Source organism: Notamacropus eugenii, chromosome 3 (genome assembly GCF_028372415.1).
Source record: "Notamacropus eugenii isolate mMacEug1 chromosome 3, mMacEug1.pri_v2, whole genome shotgun sequence".
Taxonomy (NCBI): domain Eukaryota; kingdom Metazoa; phylum Chordata; class Mammalia; order Diprotodontia; family Macropodidae; genus Notamacropus; species Notamacropus eugenii.
The window spans coordinates 374,401,660-374,416,516 of NC_092874.1; the positions used below are offsets into that span (position 1 = coordinate 374,401,660).

General features: G+C 38.5%; 1 protein-coding gene across 2 annotated transcripts in view; it reads left to right on the forward strand.

Annotated features, from left to right (window-relative positions):
* RORB (RAR related orphan receptor B) overlaps positions 1 to 14,857 on the forward strand; it is a 239,654-nt gene that overhangs the window by 193,313 nt on the left and 31,484 nt on the right. For both annotated transcript variants that reach the window (XM_072597461.1, XM_072597463.1), the window contains one exon: positions 3,560 to 3,961. In XM_072597461.1, coding sequence (XP_072453562.1) covers positions 3,560 to 3,961 — 402 coding nt within the window. The remainder of the gene's footprint in view (positions 1 to 3,559; positions 3,962 to 14,857) is intronic.

Consider the following 14,857-nt stretch of genomic DNA (forward strand, 5'->3'; position numbering starts at 1 on the left):
TTATTATCTCCATTACATAGATATAGAGACTGAAGCTCAGAGAGGTTAAGAAATGTTTAAAGGTCACAAAGCTAGCAAATGACAGAGCTGGAACTTAAACCTAGATCTACTAATGTCAAATTTACTGTTATTTTTTTCAAAAGAAAAAGTTAAGTATTTCTTAAGAACTCAGCTTGTATGTAGTGCTATGCTAAGTGTTTGGAAGGCTTATGTTATGTGGGTGAAGGTATTCCCTCTGTGCATGTCTAGATGTGATTAATAGAATGATAGTGAAAATTAGAGTTTAAGATGTTTTCCATTTCAAATGTGTACTGTTCTGATTAAGGGGAAGGCAGTAAGATGTAAATGTACATATTCTAAAGGTTAACAGAATTTTTTGAGTAGGCATCTACTATGTAGCAAGCACTTTGTTTCATCTAAAACTGGGCAAGCCAAGACAGCTCCCTGTCACGTCATGGGTCTTCTTCAAAAATGAAGAATGAACAGAAACAGCAGCTTAGGGATACAGACACGAAGGCAAAAGCAAAATGTCCCTCATCCCTATTCCATCAAAAGCAGATAGCTTCTCTTAGGGATTAAGCTTTGTTACAGAGGTTTATGCATTTAATTGATTGATTTACAAATAATACTGAGGAACAGTCTATCTTTAGAGAAAGTAGGTAGATCCATTTTTGTAACAACAACAGCAAAAATGAGTTTAATGGGATAGTGGAAAGAACATAGGCCTTCAAGTCAAAAAGATCTAGATTCAAAGCCCATCTCAGACATTTACTAGCTGAGTGACCCAGAGGGCAAGTAACTGAACCACCTTTCTCAGCCTCAGTTTCTTCATCTGTAAAATGAGGATTAATAATGCTTAATGGTATTTAACTTGTATGGTTGATATAAAAATAAAATGAGAGAGAGGAGGAAGTGAGAGAGTGGTAGATGGAGGTAGAGGGAGGGAGGGAGAGAAAGCAGTGAGGGAGAGAGAGAAAAAAGAGAAGAAGAAGAAGAAGAAGAAGAAGAAGAAGAAGAAGAAGGAGGAGGAGGAGGAGGAGGAGGAGGAGGAGGAGGAGGAGGAGGAGGAGGAGGAGGAGGAGGAGGAGGAGGAGGAAGGAAGGAAGGAAGGAAGGAAGGAAGGAAGGAAGGAAGGAAGGAAGGAAGGAAGGAAGGAAGGAAGGAAGGAAGGAAGGAAGGAAGGAAGGAAAGGAAAAGGAAGAGAAGAAAGAAGAGGGGCAAAAACAGAGAAATAGACAGAGACATAAAATTCCTAGCATTTATACTCTATTTAAAGCAGATGAAGACAGAGACAGCCTTGACTTGTGATTTCACTGGTACAGGGAACTCCCAGGTGAGGAAACTCTCTCTCTCTTTCCTTCTCTGCAATTAATGACCTCAGAGTTTCCTAGAATCCAAGAATCACATAGCCATCATGGAAGATGTAACAGGCAAGACATGAGCCCAAATCTTCCCTGGCTCCAAGGCCAATTCTCTACCCTCTATGCCATGTTGCTTTTCAGGATACAGACTTCTCATTCCAAATAGGCAGGAGATGACTTCAAACTGAACTTTTGGCAATATTTCTATTTCAGTTGGTATATTACTGGACTCACTAAAAAGCCTCTTAGAATGGATAATGCCTTGCTAGAAGAATTTATGGATGCAAGTAGTCTTTTTAGAATTTTTTTTAACAAACATATAGTATACTAGGATAGAAAAAGAGTTAGAGCAGAAGTCAGAATAACTAAGTTCCAGTTAATCAATGGACATTTATGAGTTAGTTAATATGAGCCAGGCACCTTGGAGATACTCAAACACCCTCTAGCTATGTGATTTTAAGCAAGTCCCTGAAGTAAGCTGCCAGGCTTCAGTTTCCTCCTCCATCAAGTGAGAGGGGTTAGATTCTATTACCTATAAATATATTTTGGAAGTGTTTGGTGGATACTGAAGGTGTCTCCAGTTCAGGTGTGGTTTGTACAATAGGATAAAAACATTTAGATCTGGAAAGGATCTCAAAGATCATCTAATCCACCTGTCCCCCTGATTTTACAGATGAGGAAACTGGGGCCCAGATAGGTTGGGTGACTTGCCCAGGGCCATGCAATAAGCTGTGTATCTGAGGAAAGATTTAAACCAAGGCCAACCTAATTCCAATGCTCCAACCACTACTCAAATGATGTCTCTCTATGACTTTTGTGGTCCCTTCTGGTGCAGAGTGAAATTTCTTGCCAATTTAATTCACTAAACTTATTTTGCCTCTGATTGCTAGAGAAACCTAAAGACTAGATAGATAGATAGATAGATAGATAGATAGATAGATATTTCATGCTACATAGGTCTACAAAATGTACAAAGTCCCCTCTATGTAATGGTTTGTTATGAGGTGGGGTGAGAAGAAGGGTGAAGAAGCATACAGAATGTAGAAACATGGAAATGTGTCAATGATAAGGACCTGGGCTTTACACATGCACAAACTATCCTACAGAATTTAGTAAACCTATAGTATGTAGTCCAGATCTGTGGACAGCACATAAATCATTCTAGTTAGTTGTGTCTTTTCAGAAATTTCACTTTTCCATTTTTTTTCTCTTAAGTCAAAAGAAAGAAAAATACTTAATAAAATAACAGGGACCAGAAATTTACATGTCTATGATTTTTCTCTCCTTTTTTATCTTTTAAAATATAGTTCCTTCTATACAGGACAACACTAGGCTCTCTGTCAATCCAGCACTGGGATCCAAAATTGTTTGCTAGTGAAGGCACTCCCCAATACTTGGCCAGTGCGACTGAGTGGTTGGTGCATTTGTTTGTAGTGAGAAACTGTCAGTTCTGAAGTAACAGCTGCCTCCAGTCACTTAGGCTGCTAGGATTAACTCAACTCAACAAGTATTTATTACATGCCTGCTATAAGCCAGGCACTATGTTAAGTAGTAGGGATGCAAAGATAAAAATTAAATAGGCCCAACCCTCAAGGGGGTTTTCATTCTATAGGGAGGAAATTTTAAGCAAATATTAAGCAAATGAGAGAGACTGAGACCGACACAGAGAGAGAGAGAGAGAGAGAAGGAGACAGAGAGGCAGAGACGGGGGGGGGGGGGGGAGAGAAGGAGAGAGGGGGAAAGAAAGAGACAGAGAAAGAGAGAGGGAGGGAGAGAGACAGAGAAAGAGAAGGAGAGAGGAGAGAAGATACAGAGAGAGGAAGAGACAGAGAGGAGGGAGAGAGGTGGGGAGAGAGAAGGAGAGAGAGAGGGAGAGACAGAAACAGAGACAGAGGCGGAGAGAGGGAGGAAGGGAGGGAGAGAGAGAGAGACAGAGACAGAGACAGAGAGAGAAGAGAGAGAGAGAAGAGAGAGAGGGAGAACAAAAACAGGCCGATTTGGGAGGTAGTAACGGAGAACATCAGGATAGGTCTATGGCAAGAAGTGACATGTGAGCGGAGCCTTCAAGGAAGTTACAAGGTAGAGAGAAGAAGGAAATAGTCTGCAGGCAAAGGCTCACAGAGGGGAGATGGAATGTCATGTCTGAAGAACTGAGAAGAGAAAACATTGTATCTTGTTTTCTGTTTTTCCCAACTCAGCTGTCAAATTTGGGAGGATGTCCAAGAAGCAGAGGGACAGCCTGTATGCAGAAGTGCAGAAGCACCAGCAACGGCTTCAGGAACAGCGGCAGCAGCAGAATGGGGAGGCAGAGGCCCTTGCCAGGGTCTACAGCAGCAGCATCAGCAATGGCCTGAACAACCTGAACAACGAGACAGGTGGCACCTATTCCAATGGGCATGTCATTGACCTGCCAAAGTCCGAGGGTTATTATAATGTGGATTCAGGCCAGCCATCCCCAGATCAGTCAGGACTGGATATGACTGGAATCAAACAGATAAAGCAAGAACCTATCTATGACCTCACTTCTGTACCCAACTTGTTTACCTATAGCTCTTTCAACAATGGGCAGTTAGCACCAGGGATAACCATGACTGAAATAGGTAAGTGAATTGTTCATCTTTTCAAACACTTCTTAGAGTTCAGCCTACCAACAGTCTCAGCCATTTCCAATGTGAACACTTCCCTAAGTCTGATTTAGATCACTTAAGTTGAATCAAGCAGGGATTCTACTCTTATTTCAGTAAATCTCTTTATTCTACCCACTCCAGACCCCGCCCAAAATGATTATTTTATCAAGGAAAGAAAAGAAATGAGGAAATGCTATCAATGAGGAGGACTGCATTTGCTTTACTGGTATGAACCTTTGGAGGATAAATAATGTGTGCCTAATTCAAGTGAACCCAAAAAAGGTTTATTAAGCACGTGATATACATGCCAGACGTTGCATTACATGCTGGGCACACAAAGGCAAAAATTAAACTGTGCTTGACTTGAAGACGCCTACACTCTACTTACTGGAAGTTCTAAGTGAAATATCTAAGCAGTGCTAGAGATAGCTAGTATCATGTCAAATATAACGAAGGTTTGGGCTCTATTCTCAGTCCTGCAACCTTGGGCAAGGGAGCTTAACCTCTGTGGGCCTTGGCATTATCTGTTAAATGAGGGGTTCATGCTAAATGACCTCTTTGGTCCCTTGTGCATCTGAGATTCTAGTCATTCAACGTTCTGTGTAGACTCTGAGAAAGAGCTTTGGTTGGTTGGTTTGTTTGCTTTAAACATGGTTTGATGATTGACATAGTTCCATTTTGAGTTACTGACAATTATTTGGGCAGCTAGCAAGTTCAGTGGATAGAGTACCAGGCCTGGAGTGAGCAAGAAAAGTTCAAATCCAGCCTCAAACACTATGACACTAGGCAAAGCACTTACTCTCTGTTTGCCTCAGTTTTCACAGTGCTTGGAACATAGAAAGTGTTCATATAAATGTTAGCTAAGATAATTTAGGTCATTTTTAGAATGCCATAGGTGACAATGGCGGAAAATAGAACTGAGAGGGCTTATACAAGTAGGTCCTGTAATAGGTCAGATTGTGAAGTAGGTGAAAGGTTTTTTTTCTTCTCTTCCCCTAATTTTAGCACCCAGTCCCTGTAGCCAATAAGATATTCCCTATGTTGTGGAGTGTCTAGGCGCCAAATCTCTGAATTTCTTCATCCCCATTTCCATGACCCCCTTCCTCTCTGCATCAAAATAGCTATTCTGTGTTACATTTCATCAGGACCCTGCCAGGTGATTAGCTAACCTCAAAAAGTAACTGAAACTAAAGCTTCAGGGAAAGATTGAGGTTTAATATGTGACCTCATCTCGATACGTATTTGATTTTAACAGTGATCTCTTCTGTGCTTTACTCCAAAGGTGTGGTTCATGTGGGAATTTCAGGCATCATGGACAGCTTGAGGGAGAGATATTTTTGGTCACTGAAACCTTTTAGGGCCCTAAAATCACAACATGTAGGCTACCACCTACTCTGCTTCTGCCTAGGGCTAGTCCTATAAATAAGACTCCAGGGGAAGTCTGAGCATAGTTTCAATTCTATAGGCTTTGAACACTTGGTCCCTCTCCCAGATCTTTCAGTGTATGTACTCTCTCTCCCTCTCTCTCTCTCTCACACACACACACAGACACTTGGTCCTTGTTGCCATGACCTGTTACTGACTGGTGTGTCATACATATCCTCCCCCTCCTTCCTCCCCCCTCCCACCATCTGGCTATGGAAGAAGAGGTATATAAATGTGAAATTTAAATATTTAATTCCCTCTTACAGAAGCTCAGTATTCTTCAGTGTGTAAAAGGATTATAGGGTACAAACCTGCATTAATATTCACAACGAAATTATTTAGAAAATAAACCTGCTTAAAACCTTGGTCCCTTCATGAGGTGAATGGAGCAGTGCACTCAGTAGAATTTAAGCTCCTTGAGGGAAGATACTTCTTGTATTTTTCCTTGGCATTTCATCTCAGTACCTGGTATATTGAACATAGTAGGTATCAAATTTAAATAAATAAATAAGTTTAATAATTAATACTGGATTTTTGGAAACCCTTCCAGGCAGACAATGACAATAGTTCTTTCCCTAATAGGGAAAAATCCTCCCCCTAATAGGGGAAGAAAAAATATTGGTTTTCCTTCATGCTTACATGATAGCTAAAGGCTTGATTGAGTTATTTCGAAAATACATTTGGAAAACGTGTTAAGATGCTACTTAAAGAAGTTTGTGTGGATAGCTTCTCCTCTGGCCTTATTCTCTCAAGGAGAAAATTCTCTTAAGATATCAAGAACCATAGCATTCACTGTTTCTCAGTTCTAGTAGCACCCTGGATTTCTATCACAGACTAGCAGTCAAAATGAAACCAACTTTTAACGGATTTATTTAAAGGCATATGGAGTCTTTAAAGCTCTCCTCATATGGACTAAAATTCAAAGTTTCTATTATCTGAGAAACTGGGGTGCTATTAAACTGACCCAACCCTGACCTCGCACAAGCTCTATGTGCCTCTACCCACCCACCCCCACCTCCCCTTTCCATAAAAATGTTTCCTACTGTAGAACTGTAACGCCATCTAGTGGGCATGTCAACTCCTGTCTGATCAACATCTATCCTCTGAAAGGCTCAGTCCTTACTAATCTTTGTCAAATGAAAGGAAATGCATCAACAATCTTCCAGGTTAGGCATATAGTCTAACATTAAATAAAAAGACCCTTAGTGTGAGCATTTGGACCTTCTAAATTCACATTCTTCCCCCTGCAAAGCTTACTGTCTTGGGTGCCTCATGGCACTCTCCAAGGTGCCACAGAGGCTTACATTCCAGAGTTATGTCTGCCTATCAGATGTGGCTGGTTAGCAGTGTGTCTACATACACTTGTGTCTGACTAGCTGCCTGTCAAAAAGGGAGGGGTGGGGGGATTTAAAAGGCACAGAAGTAAATCTGAGTTAAGCCATGTTCTGACTACGTTAATTCTATATTATACTATAGGATTTTCCACTGTACCATACTATATAATATTTCTTGTCTTATAATGTCATGTCAGGCTGTAACAGTCTTTCTAATCAAACTTTTAATCTTCAAAAGGTCTTACTTGTTTCCCCTGGGTTCCCAAGTTGCAAACAAGGAAAGATTGGAGCAAGTCATTGCTTTCATATTTAGTACATCTGAAAGCATAAAAACAGTGTTGCTTTTTCTAGTGTTCTGATCAATCACTCATAGAAAGACCTATCATTTTCAACATAAATAATAACTGAAATTTTCTTTAAAAAGCTGAAACACAGATTTACCAGAAATTCCAAAGTGATCCCATTGTCAATTACCTAGGTAATAAGAAAAGTTAGGTAAGTACAGAAGAATACAGCTGACAATATAGAATGTAGACTAAGAACCTTTCTAAAAGATGTGCCCACGGAGTGAACAAAAGTATACTGCACACCTCCCAGAGAGATTTATTTGTGGAAGAAATGAAAGTAGTGATGTGGCAATATCCAAACATCTTAAAAAACCAATCCTTTCAGAAATTGTAATCTAGTGACTTGTAGTATTGACTCAGAATGGGGATAAAATTAAGAAGGGCAAACAAGGTCCACAAAATACCACTTATCCTGGAGCTGTCAACTGAGCGTACTTAAAATGTGAAATTGAGCTGACATATTGGGTGTGATGCATGTATAGGAAAAGTGTAGAGACTGCCTGTGGTTGAATTAGGGAGCAGAAGAAAGCTAAGAGGGGAAAGTCTCATAAATAGTGTGGTTTAGCAAGAAAAGCACTTGGCCTTGGAATCAGATGACCTTGGTTTGAATCACACACAATGAATCTTCCACAGGGGCTTTAAAGAAATTGCTGAATCACTCTGAAACTCAGTTTCCTTTTTTATAAAACAGGCATTCCCCAGATCAAAGTGTTAAGTGGAAAGTGATGATAAAATTGCAGTAGAGTAGGGAAATATTTCATTATCATTGTTAACGTAAATTGTTTAAAATAACAGAAAATGCAAAGCGAACCTCTTGTATCAGTTCTGAAATTCAATGCTATGAATGTTTATTAGTACCTGCTATATATGAGGCTCTGTGCTAGGCACTGGAGAGATAATGGTAGATATGCCCCAAGTTCTTCGCTGAAGGACTGTATATCTAAAGAGATGAAAGACAGCTAGTAAATAGCTGTGGTACAAGACAGAATGAGATAAGTGCAAAGGAGAGGTTCAGACAAAGTGCAATGAGAAACCTGAGGAGGGAGAGGGAGATCGTTTTCAACTCTAGGATGAAGAAGGGAAAGAGAGAGGTCATAGAAGGTCACGTGGAAGAGTAGACACCTAAATTGAGCCTCCTACAGATAGAGGTGAAGTATGGAGGAGTGGGAGACTAGTCAAGACTTAGGAGACAGTAGAGAAGAGAGACAATACGAGAACAGAGAAAAGAGATTGCACCAAGACAGAAGCATGACCAATTCAGGGATTTACTATTACAATAGGATGGTGATGTAGTGACTACAGTGTCAGGCATGGAGTCAGGAAGCTCTGAGTGAAAATCCAGCCTCAGATACTTCCTAGCTGTTTGACCCTTGGCAAGTCACTTAACCCTGTTTGCCTCAGTTTCTCATCTGTAAAATGAACTGGAGAAAGAAGTGGCCAACCACTCCAGTATCTTTGCCAAAAAACCTCAAATGGGGTCCCAAAGAGTCAGACACAACTGAAAAATGGATGTCTGTGAATGAAGGCGTTTCATCCAGTATGAAAGATAACTGAGAGTCTATCTGCAAGACTCCACAATAACCCAGTAAATTCATTAAGCCACCAGACAAGTCAGTGCAACAAAAAGGTCAAGTTGTCTGATTAACTTTGATAGCTTGTTCCAACATGCACAGCCTGAATCTGGGTATTCCAGCATTGATTCTATTTTCCAGATATCAGCCAATAAGCATTACTCCTTTAATAATGTTTATGCTCCCTTCATTTTCAAGTAGGTATAAACATGAGCCATTATCACTCTCCTTATAGCATTATAGATATAAAGCTGGAAAGGACTTCAAGAGGCTTCTAATGCAGTCCTTTCATTTTCTAAGGGAAGAAACTGGAGTCCAAGAAAGTTAACTAATTTGCCCAAAGTCACACAGGTAATAAGCCTAAGAAACAAGATTTGGTCCAGAATTCTTTGACTCCAGAGCCACCATATATGTTACCTCTATGTTTTTCCTTTTTTTTTTTTTTTTCATGTTTATTGAGCACAGAGTTCTGACCATCTAAAATATAAATAAACCTCATTAAAAAAAAAAAAAACATTCCCTACCTTGAAGACTGAGTATTTATAGTTACAGGAGACTGCAACAGGGAAGATGTTGGCCAACAAATGATTTGTTTTCAATAATGCACTACTTTTGTCTATACAGGAGATTCAAAGATGTTATTAGTCTGTCTTTTATCTTTCAAAAATGCATACATCTTAGATATGTTGAAAATCCCCTTTCCTTAGAATTCCAAGTCCTTTTCAGTTTAAGACAACCTGTGATATTTGCTTTTATTAATATATACTTCATAACTGGTGAAAGACAACTGAATTCAAAACTTGCGCTTAAAAAGGGCCAGATTTTCTTATTATGTGTTTCCTTTGTGCTCTATTAACTCATAGTGAAGATGGGAGCAGGGCTCAAATTGAGTGGGATCTGCCAAAGGTCTTTTTAGAGGATAATAAATTGGAGAATACCTCTTAGCTGACTAGGGAAGAGGGCAATTCAATTTCCTTTGTTGTACCATGCCTTGAAGGAAAGATACCTTATGAAAGAATTCACTCTAAGGGGGCCAGCACAAACCCCAGGCATTTCTGACAGTAGTCTCTTCATCATTAACCCCATTACCTTCAGCTGGTGGTATTCAGTCAGTCAACAAACATTTACCTACTATGGCACCTACTATGTGCCAGGCACTGTGCTAAACACTGAGTATACAAATATTGGCAAAAGACAGCCTTAAGGAACTTACAGTCTAATGAGGGAGACAGCAGGAAAACAACTATGTACAAACAATCTATATACAGAATAAATTGGAAATAAATGATAGACGGAAGGCATTAAAATTAAGAAGGATCAAGAAAGGCTTCCTGTAGAAGGTGGAGTTTTAGCTGAGACATGAAGGAATCCAGGACAGAGATGAGGAGGGAGATCATTCCAGGCAAGGGGGGGACAGTCAGTGAAAGTGCCCTGACTTAGGAATATCTTGTTTGAGCAACAACAATGGAGAGAGTGCTACTATTGCAATATAATGGCGATCCTAGCAATTTCTTATAAAGAAAATATATGTGTGTGTACATACATATATGGGTATGTATATGTGTGTATATATATATATATATATACATGTATATATATATATATATATATACACACATAAATAATGTCCATAATGCACTTCAAACGGTATTAAATGAGATAATGAACTTCCCTCTTACCCTGGGATTTACTAGATTAAACAAATGTTCTAAAGAATCTTTTTTTTTTAATTTTAGAGCAGAAATTGTTCAAAATTGATCTGCTTCAAGTGAAATTACTCAGGAGACAGAAGATCAAATTGATTTTTGACCCCAAATTCAAAGTCTACCTGAGGAGATACTAAACACTTATCAATGAAAACATAGAGAAATTATTAGGGGCTCCTTGCAAAATCGAATTTTCCTTTTCTGCACTCAACTAAAAAAATAGTCCTGTTAGGTAGGAAAGATTTTGCATCAAGGGAGAAGAAAAGGAAATTTCATCAGTTTCTGCCTGTAGCTAACTAAGATGAAGCAGGGGAATGATGAATATGTGGTGACTACAGAAACAGCTCCCACCAGGCAGCTCCCACTTTCAATAGCCAGGGAAATTAGGCCAACCCTTAAAGATGTCAAATCCTAGGCATTTAATAATTTTCAAGCATCCCACAGCACTTACACTATCATAATAGCTCCTCCATTCATGAAATCATGTTAGTGACCTGCCACCACTAGGGTGAGGACTTTGAATTGTTTTTGAAGTAGTGTGGATAAAGTTGCAAGAACCTATTCACTGGCCACAGATCTCCCATATATGTTGTCTTCCTTAGTCAAATATAAACTCCTTGAGGGCTAGGAAAGTCTTCACTTTTGTTTCTGTCTCCAGTATTTATCCCAGTGTTTGGCACATAGTAAGTGCTTAATAAGTGATTTTTCATTCATGTAGGACTGCAGAACAGAAGAATGCTAACTGATCCACATGAAGACCCATACCACTAAGAGATCAATCAGCACTGCAACTTAGCAAAGTGAATAGATACCTAATACCCCATAACAATTAATTCAATATTGATATGATAGTGCAAGAAAGTGCAAAACAAAAGAGTTGTAGGCAAGCAACAGGTATAGCTCACTTCTATGCAGAGTGGATGGAGTGCTGGACTTGCAAAGAATAAATCCTGACTCTGATGCTTACTAAATGTGGCTTCCTAGCATAGGCAAATGTGTGAACCTCATCTGTGAAATGGTGACGAAAAAAACACCTACCTCACAGGGTTATTGTAAGCCTTAAATGAAACAAAGTATGTAAAGTACTTTACAAACTTGAAATTGCTATATAAAAGTCAGTTACCATCATCATAGCTATTATTGGATAGTATTTATGGCTTATTAAAAATAACAGCTAGCATTTATATGGTTTGCAAAGCACTTTACAAAGATCGCTTCATCCTCATGATAACTCTGAGAGGTAGGGGCTCTTTTTATTCTCATTTTACAGATAAGAAAACTGAGCCTGAAAGGCATGAAATGATTTACCCAGGGTCACGCAGATAGTAAGTGTCTGAAGCTAGGTTTAATCTGGAATCTTCCTGATTCCAGGTCCAGCCCTCTATGTACTGTGCCATTCAGCTGCCTTAGGAAACATTTTGCATAGGCTGTCTCCATTTAAACTGTTCCAACATATATGCCTGCTTTAATAAGGCACTATAACGCCTATGGTGAGGAGAAAGTAACTATTGCTTAAATCTGTATCCTATCTAAAGAGTTATTTAGGGAACCAGTATTTAGTTCTCAACTTGTCTTTTTTTTTGCGTGTTTGTTTTTGAGGGAGACAGGAAGGAATCTTGGAGTAAGGGGAATCCGTTCTTCTGTCAAAGAAGCATATTAAATTAGATCAAAGGTTCTTAACCTTCTATTTTTTTTGGTCATGAACTCATGTCTGGTGAAGCCTATGAGCCCCTTCTCAAAAACAATATTTTTAAATGTAAAAAATAAAAGACATAAGAATTACAAGGAAATCCATTTTATTGAAATATAATTGTCAACATTAAAAAAAAACAATTTACAGACCCTAGGTTAAGAATCTCTGGTCTAGATGATCTCTAAGCTCAGCTTTAAAATTCCATTATTCTGCCTTGGCACAGGGCCATTCTCAAAACACTGATAATATATTTATTTTTCTTTTTAATCTCCTAAGCATATTTACATAATTGAAAGTAATCAAGTTATTGTTTTTAATTACTTGGCTTAACCACTTGAAAATATAGAAATGGCCTCCAAAGAATGTCCCCTGAAATGGATGTCAAAAGTCCATTGAACAAATCTTCATAAGGGGATTGACTTCCATTTAAATTACTCAGTCAATTGACATGTCAAACAAAATCCAAGTAGTAAAAAATCATTATTAATGATGGCCATGGGCAAATCCCATAATTAGGTTTTGACCATTTGTGTCCAAAGTCAAAATTGTCCTTTGTGTGATTTGGCAGGGAGGTGTTTTCCCCCTATCATTTTGCTGTTTTGTTGGAGTTAGAGTAGACTTTATGGGATCTCAGTCTTTATTGGAGGGTTTTGTTTGTGTTTTTAAGATTGTAAACTATGCTCTTATCCCATGTAACTCTACAGAAATTCTCCCCCATGAATCAAAACAAAGTATATTCTGAATCAAAATGAAGATAAATTCTCATTATGCCCCTCAATCTAAATTTACAAAGCTTCATATAGGATTTCTTTATAAAGAAATTCCTGCAATTAAATCCTTCCCTAGGCTATTGGGCAGGCCCAGAGAAAGTAAGACTCTAAGAGGTTAAGTGACTTGCTCAAAGACATTTACAAGAGAAGTTAAAAAAGCCTTTTTTTCTTCTTTTCTTTTTCTTGCTCCCTTTTCCTCTGAAATGGTTCAAAAAAACAACACATTCAAATATATTTTTCTATTGTTTTTTAAAAAGCATTTTCTTCTGAAAATTGACTTTAAACATTAACATTTTCTTATAGAAGGCATCTTTTTTTTTGAAATATTTTCAAGAGAGAGGTCTGCAATTTTTCAAAATTTATACATGCACACACACACACACACACACACACACTATAAAACAAAATTGCCTTTGCCACGAAACTGCCTTTCACACTTTAAAATACAAAGAAGGCAACAACTTAAATATACAATTTGTTTTCTATTGCTTCAGCTTTTTCTTTACTCTCCTGTGTCATCTTTTTTGAACGTATGAATTGCTCATTTGATCTTTCCATTCTATTTCACTGTTTCATTCTCCAGCCCAAAGTGACTCCTACTTGGGTTTCCAAATGCTGCAGAAATGTTTTTTCCTAAACTTCCTGATTAACGTTGATCTCCTCTATATTTTTATTTATATTGGTCTTAGTTCTCATTAATTTTGAGTGCCCATTCTTTGATTTTTATCATAATTAATATTGTGCCACATGCTTTTTTGCCACTTTGTAAAAAAAATTCATAATGATAATATGACTATTCATAGAACACCTTTTTCTTACAAAACTCAAAGTATATGATGACTACTATCTGTGCCAGGTAAGCAGGGATCATTTGCTAGGCACAAAACAATACAAAGAGCACAAGTGTTTGAATTTGGAGTACCAAGGTTCAAATCTTGGCTCTGTCATCAGCTGCCTGTGTGACGGACATTGGGCAATTCATTTCATCTCTCTGCTTCAGTTTCCACATATCTTTTTGTTGTCATTCAGTCATTTTCAGTCGTGTCTGACTCTTGGCGAGATTTTCTTGGCAAAGATATTGGAGTAGTTCTCCATTTCCTTTTCCAACTCATTTTACAAATGAGAAAACTGAGGCAAAATGAGTTAAGTAAATTGCCAAGGGTCACACAGGTAGTAAGTATCTCTATCCACTATGCTGTGCCCCCTGACTGCCCTCTGGGTCCCTAAGACGATAGTTTTTTTTTTCAATTTTCTTACCTGTAAGTAGGAAGCTAGACCTTCCTAAATGTGGAACAAGATAGTTGTCACAAGTATGCGTGAGGAGGAAAGAGAGAGGGATGGGACGTGAAGGAGGAATATTTGCCCACCTCTGCCACAAGAGAGGCAGCACTGTTGTGCACAGATCTTTCCAAAGGGGAAATTGGATAGATTGTCCTTAAAGAAAAGAAAAAAATCAGGACAGATTTTAGATGTAATTTCATGATTTTAAATAGTTCATCATAGCCTCCCTTTTATTCTGTCTTGTTTTAGTTTGTTACTTTATTTTGATCTTTTGAGTTTTTCTGCCATTTTTATCTATGCTTTTGAGGCTAACGTCATACAGGGCATATCCTCCCACAAACGTCCCTTGTAGATACTGTCACAAACTAAATACTGGGAGAGATAGCCCATGGGTCTAATTCCATATATCGCTTATGTTCTCTGGGCCTCAGTTTCCTCTTAAGTAAAATGAGAGACTTGACCCTAGAAATTACTTTCAAGGTCCCTTCCAGTTCTAAATCTATCACCCTCTGATTATTATTTCCCCTTGGGGTAATATAACAATGGTGGACATCTGTCTCAATAAAAGAACCCAGGTATTCCTGATTTCAAACTCAGACTACTATCTAACAGGTATCTAGGTAGTGCAATGGATAGAAGGGCTAGTTTTAGAGTCAGTAGTCCTTAACTTAAATCTTTTGTCAGATACTTACTAGCTAAGTTACCCTGGGCAAAGTCACTTAACTTCCCTCAGCTTCTTTAT